This window comes from Notolepis coatsorum, assembly GCF_963971535.1.
Source record: "Notolepis coatsorum genome assembly, chromosome: 12".
NCBI lineage: Eukaryota > Metazoa > Chordata > Actinopteri > Aulopiformes > Paralepididae > Notolepis > Notolepis coatsorum.
The window spans coordinates 50,888,165-50,907,867 of NC_140176.1; the positions used below are offsets into that span (position 1 = coordinate 50,888,165).

The 19,703-nt window shown below is 44.7% G+C and overlaps 1 protein-coding gene across 1 annotated transcript in view; it reads right to left on the reverse strand.

The window, feature by feature from the left end:
• Nucleotides 1–783: 783 nt before the first annotated feature.
• The window catches only part of kpna1 (karyopherin alpha 1 (importin alpha 5)), a 59,684-nt gene continuing 40,764 nt past the window's right edge, over nt 784–19,703 (reverse strand). The window contains exons 11-14 of the mRNA XM_084326552.1: nt 10,833–10,958; nt 2,310–2,437; nt 2,033–2,208; nt 784–1,373 (exon numbers count right to left, since the gene is read on the reverse strand). Of these exons, the coding sequence (XP_084182678.1) occupies nt 1,186–1,373; nt 2,033–2,208; nt 2,310–2,437; nt 10,833–10,958 (618 nt within the window). The 3' untranslated portion in view covers nt 784–1,185. The remainder of the gene's footprint in view (nt 1,374–2,032; nt 2,209–2,309; nt 2,438–10,832; nt 10,959–19,703) is intronic.

A 19,703-nucleotide genomic window follows, 5' to 3' on the forward strand; every position in this document is an offset into this window, starting at 1 on the left:
TCTATATTTTTTGTCTTGTGTCCAAGTCTTGTCCATTTGTCTCAGTGCGAGGGAAGACTCCAATTCCCATGGGGTCCATGGGGTTGTTTTTTTTGTAAAGCTTTTTTTCTCTTTTTAAACGCACGTCACACTGGGAGGCAGGAGCAGAAACTCTCAGGGCTGAGGTGAGGATATGGTTGAGAGTCCCGTCACTGGAAGGAATGCATGATATGGGGGGGGGGGGGGTTCCAGGAAGGAGCAAAAGCAGCCTGGTCAAGTCACTAAACCGTCTAGCTCCTGATTCGTCCATCTATAGGCCGCCCATCCACAGGCGACCAATCAACGGCCGGAAAGAGGAGGTGGGGGGGGGGCCACCTCCATTTTTTTTAAAGTCATTCTTAAGTGCCTTCAGTAGAAGTCATTGAAGTCCTTAGGGGGGCAGGATTGGTCACTGCCGGGCGGTAAAGTCCAGCGACCACAGTCGTGTGGTCACACTCTCATGGTCAGTCCAGTGTTAAGGTAAGACCATACTTCTCTAGGGGGATGTGTGGTATGCATGTATGTATATGTGGTGTGTGTGGGGGGGGGGGGGGGGGGGGAAATCACATCCATGTTTGTCTGTCTCAGAGTCATTGATGCAGTTGAACCAGACAAGCCACGCTGGTCCTACTTACCCCCATTCACTTGGAGATGTGTGGGAATGCTGAGGTCAGGAGGTTAGCCTTTTGCAGGATATGGGATGAATTTCAAAGTCCAAAGAGTAGAGTACTTATCTGGATGGGGGAGGGTTGGTGTTATGGGGGGGGGGGGGGGGGGGGCAGTCTGTTGGGTAAATTCTGGGGAAGGGGGCGGAAGACACGAGGGGCTTGGAACGGGTGGTGGTGGGTGGGTTCTCGGGAAGGGCAAAGGGTCAGAACGATGAGTGAAACCATCACACAATGGCTGACAAGACCGCAGGAATCGCACCTGCACTGCACACACATGTGCTCCTGTAATATTACATGTTTTCATAATCATGATAATGATTAAATCAATCTCTCTGAGAATGGGAATAGGAGAGGGAGCACGGGGGTTGGGGCGGGGGCAGTGGAGGATGTGGGAGGGGCCACAAGGGCTGTTATACCCTTGGGTCATAGCGGTGGACAGAGAGAGAGGTTAGGATGGAGGTGCAGGGGAGGGAGAGGCCAGGACGGCGCCGGGTTGGGATTATAGCTGAAAGCCCTCCATAGGGGCCTCACACTGCTGGAAGAGGAACTGCTGCTGCTGCAGGTCCACAGCCGGGGCCAGGGACGGATCCTCGTCCTCAGGGCTGAAGTAGCGCTCTATCAGGTCGAAGGCCTTCTGGTAGATCTCCTGGTTCTCGTGGCCCTGCAGGAACTCCAGCTTGTCCAGGCCTGGGGGAGACAGAGTCGCATTAAGACAGAGTCAACACAAAACCTCCAGCTGGGCTGCATCTCGACTTTAAGACTTTTCAACCAGAAAGGTTGAGCATTTGAATGATTTTCTGTGTGTGAAAGACAGACTGAAAGACAAAAGTGCGCTTTTCATGTCGTCAGAAATCTATAAAAAAAAGAATTCGTATAGATTTGAATGACAGAAATATATTAACATGTTCAATTCTGCCCGTCTATAACTATGCCAATTCTATGCTCATTTTATGTCCGTCTATTTTATGTCTACATTACTGCTGTGAAGCACTTTGGGCTACAATTCTTATATGAAAGGTGCTATACAAATAACGTTTATTATTATTATTATTATTGAAATGTACAGGAACCTTTACATAGGCAGGAGTGACAGAATTGCATCCGTTCCCAATCATCATAACGATGAAGTATTCCACCGCCAAACTGTGAGGCCGTCTTACAGCTAGGCTACAGGTGCTGGCTCATATTTGCCATGGGCCATGTACACACTAGGCTACTTGTAAGAGGCCTTCAGATGGTCTTACTAGGAAGTCCTAGTAGGTCTCTGAATATCTGACTGTATTTACAATGTTTATGCCCCATGCCTCTGTTATTTATGTGGACCTAAAGACATGATATAAACCCACCATAGGCCTCCTCTATGAGGGCGCAGTAGGGGTTGATGCCCCCCCCTCTCTTGGCCTCCAGCTCCCCTAGGCGGAGGATGTTCTCCAGGCCGTTCAGCGCCACCTGCACAATCTTGGAGTCCATCAGCGTCAGCAGATCACACAGAGGCTTTATGCAGCCCAGTTCCACTAGGTGCCTGCAGGGGGAGCGATACACACTGATGTCAGTGGACAGGTCCCAAGAGTTGAAAATCCCTTGAGAAATCCCTACACAACTACTGTACGTTCGGTATCTGACCTGATCTGCTCAGCAGAGCCACCCGAGGTAGCGTTGGTGATGGCCCACGCCGCTTCCTTCCGCGTGCGGAACTCTGCCACTTGCAGGATGGTGATGAGAGGAGGCAGCAGCCCTGCGTCTATCACCATCTACAGACACAAGCAAGAGGAACTGACTGAGGTGGCTACATTCATGGCCAAATGACAAAATCTATGATTATAGATTTTGCAGATTAAATTATGTAATAATGTGTCAGAATCTTTCATTGAACATTCTAAGTGATAGTTGAGAACCTGGCGGCCGGCTTTTGTCCGTTCAGATTGGAATATAGCCTAAAACACCATTTACACCAGGGCTATTCAACTAAATTGTTCAGGGGGCCACATTGTCAGAAACCCAAGGGGCCAGGGGCCGGACTGCCATGGCGCCTCCCCGTGCTATGAATATATGTACACTTGACACAACCACATTTTCACAACTTTTATTTAACTACATTGCAAAAGTAGTATACTTTTCAAAAAAAGTGCTTCATTTATGTGCCACATCTGCAACATCTCCTGCAGAAAGTGCTTCATTTATGACTGTGCAACAACTGCAACATCTCCTCTTCAACATTTCAATATAAAAATAAAATAAAAAACAAACAAGTGCATGATGTGCATCTGAACATTCTAACATCAACACTTGAACAAAAAAACACATTTATAGTGCAGCTGAGCTTATGAAAAAGTGCTTCATGTCTGTGCAACAACAGCAAATCACAGCATCTTATTAGCACTTATTGTCCACTCTTAACTCTCAAACATCAGGGGGGTGGGGGGCAGACAGGCCTAGCCTACATACACACATCTAATGAGAGCGATTGCACTTCTTTGACTGGGCAATGGCAGAGAAAGAGGGTTCATAGGAAGTGAGGGCTACCCGCAAACAGTGATGCAAATGCTCATTTGTCAAGGAGTCACGTTGCTTGTTTTAATGGCATTCATGTGAGAGAAACTGGATTCACAGGTGTATGTTGAGCCAAACATTGTTAACACAGATATTGCCAGCGTTTTTATTTTGGGGAATGTCTTGACATGAATACACTTTATCCAAAATGTTGTGGTGGATTCATTCTCAAGTGCCTGCTTCAGAGCAGATGATGCTTGCATGTCAATTATTTCAAGTTGCAGGAGACCTTCATCAATGTGAAGTGATGCAAGGAACTCGTCCTTTTGTGGAAATAGCAGCTACATTGGCAAATGGGTTGCTCACAAAATACATCAATTCTCTGGACATATCAAATTCATCAAATCGACTTGCAAAGTTTTCCCTCAATTTATCAATGAAATCTGTCATTAATTGAGTGACTTTTGGCTCAATTGTGCGTGTTAACGTTGACATGAAAAGAAAAAAGTAAAAAGAAAAAAAAAAATAATTTTTTTTTATTTTTATTTTTTTATTATCATGTAATCTTTGGCGGGCCGGTCAGAATCATCCCGCGGGCCGCCAGTTGAATAGCCCTGATTTACACTATGGAATGTAGCCCCCAAAACATTAAAAACACCATTTACACTACGGAATGTAGCCCCCAAAACATTAAAAACACCATTTACACTATGGAATGTAGCCTAAGAGACATTGAAAACACCATTTACACTATGGAATGGAATGTAGCATAAAATATATTGAAAACACCATTTACACTATGGAATGTAGCCTGCTAAAATACATTGAAAACACTATTTACACTTTGCGCAGAGGAACCAAAATAAAGACACTCTTGGGTTGTAAAGCCAACACAGGTCCAGTATGCTACAAGTTATTGTTTTGACATACCAGAGCAAGTTAGGACAGCTTGCAACTGAATTACCAACTTTAGGCATTGTGTCCTCTATACTGTCTTTTTCTGAGCCAAAAAAAAAAGGAAAGTGCTGCACCTAAAGCGGCTGGGTGGAGCAGCGGACATTGCGCTCGTCACCAACGCAAGAGACACCGGGTTCGACTCCGGCTGTCTGCGTTGCCTCTGGCTTGGGCCAGCCGTCATACTAACTCAATTGGCAGAGTTAGTGGGTGGAAGTCGATGGGTGGTAATCTGGACGTTGTGGACAGCGATTCCTACAGGTCGGTTGGGGACACCTGCACAGCAGAGACAGGAAATGGCGGGGGTAGTGTGAGGACTGTGAGCCTCCCACACGTTACACCTTGCCAATGAGAGTCCGCGCTGGCAGGTGAAAAGATGTGACAGGCTGCCTCCTTGTGTATAAGAGGGGACACGTGATGCAAGGCTTCTATCCTCTGCCTTTTTTTTTTTTTTTCACTCTTTCTCCCATTTTTCTATATATTTTCTCCCATCCCAATTTCGTATCATCCAATTCAACCCTCCCCTGTCACGAACGCTGTTTCTTGCCTCCCACAAGCCGGCTGCAATGTGGACTAAGTCATACATAGCACAAGTCCCCTCCGGTACTTGAGGTAACAGCAGTCGTATCTTTTCACCTGCGCAGCTCGATCTCTCAGTGGCGAGGAGTAACGCGTGGGAGGCTCACGCTGCCCCCGACACTTCCTGATTCTACTGCGCAGGCGCACCAACCGACCTGTAGGAGTCGCTGTCCACAACGCCCGATCCCCACCCATCAGTTTCCCACCCCCTAATACGGCCAATGTGTATTAGTATGAACGACCAGCTAAACTGAAAGCAATGTGGAGCGCTGGGCTCGAACAGGCGAGCCCAGCGTCTCTGCATTCGTGGCGAGCGCCTTGCCCACTACGCCACGCCCACTATCCTCTGCCTTTAGTGTTTTTTCAATTTAATATGTCTCAACTTTTCAGAAAGGCTCTGCTGTCGTCAATTCATTGGCGCTTCCCAGTGCTTTTCTGCCAGAAAAAGACACTAGGCAGACACAGGCGGCGTGGCTCAGGGGTAGAGCGGGTCATCCAATGATCGAAGGGTTGGTGGTTCGAATCCCGCTCAAGCCCATGTCCATCCCACTGCCGTTGTGTCCTTGGGCAAGACACTTAACCTACTTGCCTCGTATGAATGTGTATGCATGTGAATGAATGTTGGTGGTGGTCGGAGGGGCCGTAGGCGATGATTATTCGCCACGCTTCCGTGAGTCTGCCTCAGGGCAGCTCTGGCTGCAATTGTAGCTTACCACCACCGGTATGACTGTGTATGAACGAATAATGGACTCTGTAAGCGCTCTGGGGTCTCTGGGGTGTCACGAAGAGCGCTATATAAATCCAATCCATTATTATTATTATTATTATTAACAAAAATACATTTAGTTTTTTCCCCCCTAACACTGCTTACGGTTGATTCCTTTTTTTTGTATAAAAAGCACTGAATATTTGACTAATAGTAATAATGGTTCAGAAGAGACAAAGGATAGTTTACTTTTGCACATCCCTACATGCACGTACACACACACACACCTGTATCTGTGTCCTACATGCATGTACACACACACACCTGTATCTGTGTCCTACATGCATGTACACACACTTGTATCTGTGTCCTACATGCATGTACACACACACACACCTGTATCTGTGTCCTACATGCATGTACACACACCTGTATCTGTCCTACATGCATGTACACACACACACACCACACACACACCTGTATCTGTGTCCTATATGCATGTACACACACCTGTATCTGTCCTACATGCATGTACACACACACACACCACACACACACACACCTGTAGGGCTGGGCGATATGATATTATATAAATATCGGGTACAGTTCATTAACGATACACTTAAACGTATCGTGGATATCGGGATTTTTGCCCTCGCGTTAGAGGCCGCCGCGGCTGAGATGAGACTTACAAGCGCAGCGCTAAATGCTTTCCTCTCCCTCTCGCCTCTCCCTCTTGCAGAAAAAAAGTCAGTCACACACACACTCACCCAAATTACGTCATCTACACGCACAAACACGCACGCAAGCGCACACACCTAGGCAGAGACAGAGAGGCGGTGGCTCTGTGCCACAAGATGAGTGACCAAGGCGAAAACTAAAGCGAGGACTCTACCGTAGAATTAATTCCAAAAAGGGTTCTACATCAGTGATATGGACCTGGTTCGGCTACACGCGAACAGACGTGAGTCAAAGCACCATTCTGTGCAAACTTTGTAAAGCTAAAGTCGGGCCAACGGGAGGAAACACTACCAATATGCCGAAAGCATTAAGTTGCGCGGTAGCCCTACTACCTCGAGTGTTTTAAAACCACAGCCAAACCAGACGACGCTAACTACATCATTTGCCAGCAGCAGCATCCCTTATGACAAGAAGAGCAAGCGATGGAGGGAGCTCACAGATGCGGTAATGTTCCACATCGGAAAGGACATTGTTCCATTGACAACCGTGTAAAAGACAGCAGAGCCAATGTTGTCAAAGCCTTTGCTTTGAACAAGTGGACTCAACTCCAGTGTTTTGGGCACAGGCTTCACCTGGCCATTGGTGAGTGGAATAGTTCATATAAATGTATGCAAAAGCATCCGATTACCAGTTATAAGCTACTAGTTTGTAGATTTACATAAAAAATATCAGTATTTATATCTAATGTAACAATTAAAGAAATTAATTAGTCATCATGTGTGAGTGTGGTCGTTCATTTATTTTTAAACAGTCAAATATTTTTTTAAATAAGATAAGTACTATAATGTATAGTATAATTTGCCCTACAATAAATAGTTAGTTACAATATACCATCTAATAATATAAATCTAATCTAATATATAATAAAAAAAATGAAATGCTAAAATGCTAAATATATGCAATATATAATCTAATAATCCAATAATCTAAATCTAATATAAAAATACTAAATGCATGGGTCTTTTGTCTTTAATGTTAGCTTGCAAACTCAAATACTGTCTTGGTAAGCCTCACAATGAATTGTTTGGGGAAAAAAGGAAAAACATCGAAAGGTCAGAAAATATCGTGATATCATATTTAGGCCATATCGCCCAGCCCTACACACCTGTATCTGTACCCTACATGGACGTACGTACGTACGTATGTATACATACACACACACACACCTGTATCTGTACCCTACATGCATGTACACACACACCTGTACCCTACATGCATGTACAGTACACACCCACACACACACCTGTACCCTACATGCATGTACACACCCACACACACCTGTACCCTACATGCATGCACACACACACACACACACCTGTACCCTACATGCATGTACACACCCACACACACCTGTACCCTACATGCATGCACACACACACCTGTACCCTACATGCATGTGTACACAAACACACACACACACACCTGTACCCTACATGCATGCACACACACACCTGTACCCTACATGCATGTGTACACAAACACACACACCTGTACCCTACATGCATGTACACACCCACACACACCTGTACCCTACATGCATGCACACACACACCTGTACCCTACATGCATGTGTACACAAAACACACACACCTGTACCCTACATGCATGCACACACACACCTGTATCTGTGTCATACATGCATGTGTACACAAACACACACACCTGTACCTGTACCCTACATGCATGTACACACACACCTGTACGGTACCCTACATGCATGTACACACACACACACACACACACACACACACACACTGTACCTGTACCCTACATGCATGTACACACCAGAGCATGTGAGCGGAGCGGAGCGCTTGAAAAATCCGCTCTTCGCTCTAGACGTCTGGTTCCGCTCCCATCCGCTCATGTTGGCCCGCCCCCCCAAGTCGCTCACCGCTCCGCTCACCTTCATTTACGAATCAAGCGCTCCCCGCTCCACAGCTCGCTCAGCAGATTTTTTTTGGAGCATGATGTAAATTACCTTGATTTGACCAAACTACAACAGTCTACACCCCCTGGGCCCCTTAACAATTGTTTGTATTGAGCCGTATTGTAATTGTACCCATTCTGCAATGTTAAATAACGTTGTTTATCCATTCAACTAGCTCTACTAAGCAATGGTAGATAGCCTAGCCACAATGCTATGGTCGCTGCCATTCACGTTAGCATGTAAGCTAACATCAACAACAATGGCGGAATATACTTTGGTCTAGCAGGATGTGAGTGACGGTTCACCCTTCTCATTGGTTGAAAATGGCCTTCATGTTTGTACATCGCCACCTGTTGCTTTGGCATTGTACTACATGTATATTACATCAGTGTTAAACCACTGTGAGCGCCGCGCCGCTCACATGCCCTGGTACACACACACACACACCTGTACCATACATGCATGCACACACACACCTGTACCCTACATGCATGTACACACACACACCTGTACCCTACATGCACGTACACACACCTGTACCCTACATGCATGTACACACACAGGGCTCTACAGTGCGACCATATTGCTCGCATATGCCCCTAGAAATATGTGTGTGCGAACCGGAAAAATCAATTACTCGCACGGTGTGCGAGTGAAGATTACAGCCTCAGTCGTGCTTTTTTTTTCTCCGCTGATAAATCGTCCAGGGGCGCCCTTGTGGCGCATACCATATATAAAAAATAATAAAATAACTACAAGTCCCACATTGCACTCAAGCCAACGGTCCAATCACAGTAGAGTGACGCGACTGGTTTCAAGGGAAATAAAGGAAATGACCAATCGGACGCTCTCATTTGCTTTTTTACTTCCTGAAAGTCAGCCATTGCGATATGCGAGACATTAAGTTTTATGTAACTTATTCTAGTCTTACCAATAGCAATAGATTTTAGAACACCTAGATTTATCGATAGCAATAGTAATATAAGGTTAATGCAACAAAACGAATGCCTTGCTTTGTTAATCATAACGTTGATGCAGTAGCGTATGTCGTTGTGTTGGCTGTAACGGACATGATAACAACATAACACTGTGTACACATTAAAATTGCGATAATCGATTCTAACATTTTCAAATCGATGCAGTTGAATTTTCCCCTTAGGATCGATGCATTGCTACACCCCTACACCAAAGTCACTGGCCCACTGTGCGTGTGTGTATCTGTGTGTGTGCTAACTTGCTAGCGTTATCAACAGCAGAGGTGGGCAATAGGGTCCAGCTGCAGCGCCGGAGTGCAAGCGGTGTGACGTAATTGGCAGAATCGACTGTCAATCAATGGTCTACCTGACACGCAAACTCATAAACAATGTTTCTGTACTGGAGGTGTACAGTATTTCAATAGGCAACCCTGAAAGGATTATTTTTCTAGAAGAGCAACACTAGCCAAAACATAGGCATTGTATGCATAAAAGGGGCAAAAGCTAAAGTTAAGTGACTGTTACTTTTGTAGCAGTAGTTTGATTTGATAGTTTATTTGATAGGGACAGCACATGTTATTGAACATCAAGTACAAAATACAAAATGTAAACTTGCAGGGTTGTAGCAAGAGCTAATTTACACCAGGAGACAGCAAAACTCTTTCAATAAATAAATAGCCTGCTTAGGGTAAAAGCATTGTGACAATCAATGATAAAAACAACAATAAAAACAAGAAACAAGTTACATACTAAATCAGATTAAAAATGATCACAGTTCTGGTTTGCCTTAAGATGCAGTTTAAGATGGGTCTTGAACATAGAGTATGTGGGGCACTCTCTAACTAGTAGGCTATTCCAGTAGTTACCACCTTTAACAGAGAACACAGTTTTAGCAAAGGTAGTATACCGAAAAGGCACCTTACAGTCCCCTCTACGGATGGCCCTGGTGGTAATGCCAGTGTCTCCTCTTTGTTTAATGTCACTGCCTTTTTTATTAGGCCTAGTTGTTGGCTACAACGTTGCCACAGTAGGCATTGATCACTTAATAGTTCAAATGTCTGTGTCCCATTCCTGTTTGCACACGCAGATACACACACATGCACACAGTGGGCCAGTGACTTTGGTGGTATGTGCTATTGCACAGATGTGTGTCCCGTTCCCGTTTGCACAGTACAAATATACATTTATTTAAAAATTAAAAATTAAAAACTCTGTTACCGGTACTTGAAATATTCTCACTGTGCTCCTAAATATTTGTGTGCCCCTGAATTTCTTTGTATGCTCCTAAATTTTTTCATTTAGAAGCACATGTGCTCCTTGGTAAAAAGGTTAGCGTAGAGCCCTGACACACCATACATGCATGTACACACATGTACACACACACACACCTGTATCTGTACCCTACATGCATGTGTACACAAACACACCTGTACCCTACATGCATGTACACACCTGTACCTGTACCCTACATGCATGCACACACACCTGTACCCTACATGCATACACACACACACACCTGTACCCTACATGCATGTACACACACACACACACACCTGTACCCTACATGCATGCACACACACACCTGTACCTGTAGCTGTACCCTACATGCATGTACACACACACCTGTACCCTACATGCATGTACACACACCTGTACCTGTACCCTACATGCATGTACACACACACACACCTGTACCCTACATGCACGTACACACACACACACACACACACACCTGTACCCTACATGCATGTACACACACACCTGTATGTACACACCTGTATCTGTGCGCGGTTCCCTGCTGTGATGTTGGAGATGGTCCAGCAGGCCTCTTTCTTGATGGACTCCTTGGGGCTGCTGAGGAGGTGGAGCAGAGACTGCAGGACCGAGCAGTTCAAGATCACCTGGACACAGGGATTAAAGCAAAGAAAATCTCCTGACTGAACTTTTTTCAGGCCAAGTCATATTCTTATTTTAACCTCCACTCAATATATATTTTTAATAGCGTTAGCATTTTAAGGGAACTAGATTATTTTGAACATCTTTTCTATTGCCAGTTTGCTTTTACGTAATATCAATGCGGTTTTCAATTCATTAAATAAAAGTAAAACTAATACTTTAGCCTACTGTCCTGACTGTGACTAGACCACTGTGTTGTAGAGCCTACTGTCCTGACTGTGTTTTAGGCTACTGTCCTGACTGTGACTACAGACCACTGTGTTGTAGAGCCTACTGTCCAGACTGTGTTGTAGCCTACTGTCCTGACTGTGTTGTAGAGCCTACTGTCCTGACTGTGACTATAGACCACTGTGTTGTAGAGCCTACTGTCCTGACTGTGACTACAGACCACTGTGTTGTAGAGCCTACTATCCTGACTGTGACTACAGACCACTGTGTTGTAGAGCCTACTGTCCTGACTGTGACTATATACCACTGTGTTGTAGAGCCTACTGGCCTGACTGTGACTAGAGACCACTGTGTTGTAGCCTACTGTCCTGACTGTGACTATAGAGTAGACCACCGTGTTGTAGCCTACTGTCCTGACTGTGACTAGAGACCACTGTGATGTAGCCTACTGTCCTGACTGTGACTAGAGACCACTGTGTTGTAGCGCCTACTGTCCCGACTGTGACTATAGACCCTACTGTTGTGGTTGTCGCGCCAGGCAGGGAGGCTGTGTGCTGGAGAGCGTGAATGGGAGTCTTGTGGCTAGCTTCTGATTGATGGCGAGCTAGCACCCTTTTCCCATTACTGCCATACTGTAATTTCCTGTGGCGTACGTTCGTTTTTTTGCACCATGAAACCCCGTTTCGTAGAGCCAAGCCCATCTCCATTTATTTCTCACGATTTTATTTTTCAGGCAAAGTCATATTAGTATTTTAACCTCCACTGTATATTTTTATTTAATAGCGTTAGCTAAAAGGAAAAGACAACCCGTATCAGGGTCTGACAGCACTACAATTACATTTTCATATCATAAGTACGGTACCTGACATTTCCGACAAAGAACTATTAGGGCTGTACGTTAACTTTTTTTGCACATAGCACTGGTGCTACAGAGGTTGATAGTTTTGTAGCACAGGCCAAAATCTTGTAGCACAAGTATAAAACGTGTTATATTTGTAACGGTCACAAATGTGCCTATTGTATTTGTGTTATTTAGTTGCAGTGCCATGTTTGGCTGTCATTTTCATGCTGACAAGTTGACGTCACACAGCCAGACACGTTACGTGTAAGGAATTATGGGATTTGGTGTTGGGTGTATGGACTCTACTAGGGGTGGGAATCACCAGTTTCATCACGATATGATACGATATCGATTCTTTGGACAACGATACGATATTTGCCGATATCTGCCATGATACGATACGATGCAAGTGCCTGCAATCGATATGAGGCGATATCATAAGCCCATTTAACACAATCAGTAACATTTAGATCAAGTCAAAAAAGGTAACGAAAAATATAATTTGAAAAAAATTCAGTTAGCTCTTCCAGACATTTAAATTAAAAACAATCTATTGTTTTTAATACAAATAGACCTCCTGTTCACTGTAAAGTGCCACGTTTTGATATATTGAGCTGTAAACTTTAAGTAAATTTTTTTGGAACTCACAACACGCAACCTAAAACCCCTTCCTCTCCCAAACCGTTCCTGCAATTGTTTTATGTTGCATGATGATCATGAATACATTTATTATGTATTGTATTTTTTTTGTTTAAAGGGGAACTATCTTATAAATGGCCTTTTTCAGTGTTTAGCATTGTTTCCTAGCTATGTGGACTTATATTAATATGATCTATGTCTCTAATTCTCATATTGGCGCATTCTTCCAATTCTCTTCTCACAATATTCACCCTCACTGAACTGAGTCATCTGAAAATGTGCTGATTTGTGATGTCAGAGAGACTCGGCTGCATGTTGAGACTCACACACTCCACACAGTTCCGAACACAGTGGTTGGAGCCCAGGCTTAAAACGGCTTAAGATCTTGAGGTCGAAAAATGCTGTTTTTGAGGACTTGATTAGAAATACAAAACAATGAATTAAAAAAAAATTAAAATTACAGAGGGGTTCCATAAACTCACAGGAATTGTGTAAAAATGCCCAAATAGTGAAAGAAATAGTCAAATAGTTCCCCTTTAAATATCAACATTATCTGTCCACCCTCAGTACATTTACTATCAATATAATATACTCATCTGACTTAATCTGATCTTTTCAAACGCACACACACACACAGAAGGGAGAATGCCTGCCTGCCCCCTTTTCCTCATGTTTGAAGACGCTGATTGGCTACAAATCATATTATACCAGGTAGCCAATTGACGGAAATACGTCTCAAGACGGAGCGCTTTAATCCCTGTGGACAACACAAGCAAACCCAAGCTCAGACGGTGAACCCGTGTCGCCCCACTGCTCCTAAGGAGTCAGGACGGGTCAAATGCAGAGGACACCTTTCTCTACACAGGGATTATAAAAGTACAACTTCACTTAACCTGTTGCTCGATTCAATTCATAAAATGAATACCTATGGTAATATCTCAGTCCAACAGCTGTAACTTTCTGTATGTTCTAGGTTGTTCCGTTTTGACTGCAGACACAGATTCAAGAGTACTTGTATTGAGTATTGGCCGATATCCAGTACAGATCCGATCCATTACTTTTACTGAGAACCATTCGTATGGGGTCAATGGACAAAGATCGATATAGAATCCATATTTCACCATTAAGATAGATCTAATATGCTTATCTAATATGTGCCAGAAATGCAGAAAATGTAGTCACGTTGCTTTGATTTATATGTTAACCCTTTCTCTGCCACGCTTATATCCATCCTTGTAGCCAGTCTGCCAGCTCTATTTGTCTATAGAGATGTTCACCTACTTTGCAGGGCTATAACTTTTTAAATTGTATTGCTAAATTGACATTACTATGGCCCATTCAACATCGATTAGCTATCGTTCAGGATGTAGGAACGTTTTACTTTTTCATTCACACATTCATACAAAAATACAGTCTAGAGTATAAATATGTTTTTATCGTTTTCTGCAGTATTTCATAGAACGTGAGTTATAGCCATAAATGCATATATTAGATCATCAAATGCAGTTTGATACTGATTGACGCCAGATTAAAAATGTCAACTGTACAAGGTCCCAGACGTTATGACTCATCATGCGCGGTTGACCGGAGGGGGGGGGGGGGGGGGGGGTCGTTTATAAGTCCGTGGCCGACGTTAAATCATTCATGTAGTATGGGTGATATATAGATCAGAGCAGTTTGTATCGAAAATGGCAAACAAACAGGCTGAAACTCACCCCAGTCTCCTCGTAGCGTTGGGTGATGAGCGTGGATCAAAAAGATTGCTATTATGGGATGTTGATCTATGCGATCCATTTCCAGGTTGTATAATACTATATACGTCCAAATAATGTTGTTTATTGAGTTATGGCAACGGATCGCTATCCAGTGTGTCAAGATGGAGTCCCGCGAGCGATAGCGAGTGGCCGGACAGAATAGGGAGACACACCGGTGTCACAATTATCGACATCCGGTTGCAACTCACCGATCGGCCACCAGGTGGCGGTATTGAAGCATTGGAGAGTTGAGCGGAGATCTACAGCACCAGTCAAGGATCCGTGGGTGAAATATGAATACCATGACAGAAATTTGAAATATTGATCTCAAAGGCGCTGTAAAACGTCATTGGCAGATTACGCATGGCGAGGAATGACGTGGTAACACATCATTGGCGAGAAAAGGGTTAAGCTTGGCTCTTGCCATCATAGTATTATGGGGGAGGTTCGCCAATCCCCTGTTTTAGTTAGTTGCTCCGATATCCGACAGCGGTATTGGGAATCGGTGCATCTCTAGTATGTACACATGGTTTTCACTAGGGATGTCCGATATTATCGGCCTACCGATATTGGCATAAAAATGTGATATCGTAAAATATCGGTATCGGTTTTCAAATATTTTAATTTTTTTATTTTCCATTTATTTTACCTTTATTTACCCAGGCAAGCAAGGAAGAACAAATTATTATTTTATTTATTGTCAAAGTATGCATAATGTTGTGTTAATTACACAACAAGAGATATGTAAGGGATAATGTATAGCTACGAGGTCATTGTCGCAAAATAATTGACCGACAAGAGTTTAAAATACCGAGCCGCCTCGGCGAGGTGTTTTAAACGTCAGTGAAGGTCAATTATTTTGCGATGATGACCGAGTATAGCTATACATTATCCCGCTTATTACATGGCTAACTTACTAACAATATACCTAATTCATTTTACAAAATCGACAAGACGAGATCAAATGCAGACGCAGGTGCAAAGGCAGCCCGGCAGGTGTGTCTTGCACTGAAACAGTGTGTGTCAGTGGGGCTTGATTACTCCAGCTGCGAAAAACAATAACCACCGGTGGTTATCGAAAAATAATTCACCGCTGTCGGGGGCTATTGACCAATCACAATCAAGCATTTCGGCGAATGTTAACACTTTGGGTGCCGCGAAACGCTTTACAGCGTCATTCCCGGCCATGCTCAAGTTGCCTAAGACGCTTTACAGCGTCTTTGATCTGTTTACATCTTTTTTCGATTTTCCCCGTCTGAACTTCACCGCGGAGCTTTTGGCAGAAAGTTTGAACAGGAAACTGCATTTCCTCTCAAATTACACTAGGTGGCAGTGTCCCCCTATTTTCTAACACTATCACATGAGGGTGAATATTGTACCCCACAATGAATCTGGCATTTGATTGGCCAGCATACCTGGCCAATGTGACCACAGGTATAAAAAGTTTGCGCGATCCCAGAATCCACGAGGTTTTGGAGGGAGAGAGAGAGAGAGATAGATAGAGCGATAGAGAGAGAGAGATTGAGAGAGAGATATTTGAATTGAGATCAGCCTATAGTCTATATTTATAGTGTTATACAGTATAGTGTTAGTATCAGAATAATTGTAAGGTTTCAGCTGTGCTTTAGAAGTACTTAGTCGTGCTAAGTAGTAGTACTATTGTGAGGGATTAGTTAGTATATTTCAGTAGTAGTAATAGTAGTTTGTAGTGTTAGTAGTTACATTTAGAATCAGTATGAGGAGACGTAGTGTAGCCGGTAAGAGAGGGCCAGGCGACAGATCGGTTTGTTCAAACTAAGCTGGCATTTGGACCCGCCGTCACCGTTGCACCAGTAGTAGCAGCAGCACCAACGACTCCAACCGGTCCTTTGGTATCGCCGATCGGAGAGAGCCGTGAGACCGTTGCTGGGCCCAGCAACGCGTCTCGCCCCGGGACCGGGAGCGGCTCTCCCCGACGCAGTTCAAGGAAGAGGAAGGCTGCCGCTGTGGTCATAGCTTCTTCATCCGAGTCAGCGGACAGCGATTCGACCACCCATGAATCTGATGGGAGCGCCGATTGGGAACCACCAGGTAATTACACGGTCTTATATATATGTGATTGTGTGTGTGTGTGAAACGTGTATTTGATGATTTACCTAACGCTAATTGATTCATTGTATACTGTGAATATGTAACGTTAGTTCGCCAAACCAACGCCGATATGCATTTATTATATGTGATTGTGTGTGTGTGAAACGTGTATTTGATGATTTACCTAACGCTAATTGATTCATTGTATACTGTGAATATGTAACGTTAGTTCGCCAAACCAACGCCGATATGCATTTATTATATTATAGCTCCGGAGTCATCTGACGATGATCTCGATTTGGGTCGGAGGTGTTATGGGTCTGATTCATAGCACGAGTCAGACGTGGGACGCGGTGGTGGTCGAGGGGGCAATGGTACGTCATGTTTACTAATGCAATGTGAATATTGTTTTACGTGCATGTTCAAATCGATAGTTGATGACCATGTGCTACACGTTAGGTTGCATGGCCTTGTGTGTGTGTGTGTGTGTGTAGGTGCACGCCCTTTGATGTGTGTAGCTATCAATGTAAGTGATATAGTTGCATGCTGTGCAGGACACCATGTGCTAAGTTGGGGTGCACAGCCTTTGTTGTGTGTGTGTGTGTGTGTGTAGGTGCACGCCCTTTGATGTGTGTAGCTATCAATGTAAGTGATATAGTTGCATGCTGTGCAGGACACCATGTGCTAAGTTGGGGTGCACAGCCTTTGTTGTGTGTGTGTGTGTGTGTGTGTAGGTGCACGCCCTTTGATGTGTGTAGCTATCAATGTAAGTGATATAGTTGCATGCTGTGCAGGACACCATGTGCTAAGTTGGGGTGCACAGCCTTTGTTGTGTGTGTGTGTGTATGTAGGTGCACGCCCTTTGATGTGTGTAGCTATCAATGTAAGTGATATAGTTGCATGCTGTGCATGCCACCATGTGCTAAGTTGGGGTGCATGGCCTGTAGGCCTGTTTGAAGTGAGATGGAGTAGGGCCTCTTCTTTTTTTTTTACAAGGGCTTGTGTGTGTGTGTGTGTGTGTGGTGTGTGATATGCAGGCCTCGCCATAGTTCAAAGGTGTTTGAGAGGGTTCATGCCTTTGATGTGGTGTGTGTGTGTGTGTGTGTTGTAATCAATGCTATTTCATTTAGCATAGTCCCAATATCATTGATTACAACACACACACACACACACACCACATCAAAGGCATGAACCCTCTCAAACACCTTTGAACTATGGCGAGGCCTGCATATCACACACCACACACACACACACAAGCCCTTGTAAAAAAAAAAAAAAGGCCCTACTCCATGCTTTGATGTACAATGGCCGCTGATTTATTTTGTGTTCATTACAGGATCTGACACCGAGTCTGGGGCTGATACACCAACATGCTTGGGTATGTACTAACTACATTTATGTATGTAAATGTATTACTATTGTGTTTTATGAGACTTACTTACTGAATGAATTTAATCCAATTCAGATTCTGGCGCAGACCCCGCAGAGAGTGACGCAGAGACTGGCAACGACATAGGATCACATTATACTCCTGCAGGTAATTGTACATAAAATATAACACATAATGCTATATATATATATATATATATATCATGTAAATACAATGACAATACGTTGCCCTAGTGTAATGTATTACATCATGTGATTCTAGAACTGGATGCTAGTCTGGACATGCCGGAACCCGTTGCAGGGCGGAAACGCACATCTAAGAGCGGTAAGTTGGCCTCACTCTGCACACCACTTCCAGCTCTGACCTCTGACCCCCACACCACGTCCAGCTCTGACATCTGAACCCCACACACACTCACTCATTCACTCACACACAGTTTGTAACTACGTGGCATATGAATGTTTGTCTACAGTAGGGGTGTTATAGTATATTTGTATAATTGACAGGTCGTGGCGTGCGACGCGGAGGAGCGAAGAGCAGGGCTGCGATCCGTCAGGAAGAGGAGAATGCCTGGTCTCGTGAGGGCTGGGTGCCTCACAGGATCCCCTTCACAGCCCAACCGGGGTTGCTCCAGGACGCCGCGGCACTCAAATCGTACCGGCCTGCAAAATGGATGGATCTGTTCCTGACGGATGCTTTTCTGAATTCCATTGTTGCCCAGACCAACCTCTACGCTGATCAGTCCATTGCCCGGCTGGACCCCACGCTAACCAGTAGCAGGGCACTGCTTTGGAAGCCCCTCACATTGAAGGAGCTGAAGAAGTTCCTTGGACTCAATTTCCTTAGCAGTGTCCTGCGGAAGCCTCGCGTGGACCAGATGTGGACCACTGACGACATGATGTACACACCATATTACTCGCAGACCATGCCACGCAACCGGTTTCAATTGATCTGGCGATTCCTCCACTTTGCGGACAATACATCCCTGGAAGTTAGAGACAAATTGTGTAAAGTACGCCCTGTAGTCGACCATGTAAACGCGAGGTGAAAGGACCTGTACCAGCCTGAACGTGAGCTCGCCATTGACGAGAGGGTGATGGCATGGCGAGGCCGCCTGACCTTCCGGGTCTACAACCCCAACAAGCCCACCCGCTATGGCATCAAGTCGTACTTCCTGTGCAAATCACGCACAGGATATTGCTTTGCATTTAAGCCATATTGTCGGGAAGGCTCGCTCCTGGGGGACACGGTCGTCGGTCTGCTTGGACGTCTGTCTGGGGCCGGATATACGTTGTACATGGACAATTTCTACAACTCGGTACGTATGTCCGCCAGGCTCCGACAGTTGAGGACCGACGTCTGTGGTACCCTCAGGAAGCACCGGGGGGAGCCAGCCATCATCAAGAACGTGACCAAACGTGACATCGGTGTGGGGGAGCGCATTGCGGTCAACAACAAGGAGGTCCTGATCGTGGCATGGCGCGATAAGAGGATCGTGAAGACCATCAGCAGCTACCACGAGGACACCATGGAAATGGCGATGGTGTGGAAGAAGCAGAAGAAGGGCAAAGCGCTGAGGGTGGAGATGCTCAAGCCGTCATCAATCATGTCGTACAATAAATTCATGAACGGCATCGATCAGCTGGATCAGAACATCTCGTACTATCCGGTTACACGTAAGACTGGAAAGTGGACCAAAAAGTTTGTGATGTATCTGATCCAAATATGTATGTTCAACGCTTTTGTCTTGTACAAAAAAAAGCACCCACAAGGGCATTACTACAACCTCTTCCGGTTCACCAGGGCTGTGGCGCGGACCTACACAGAT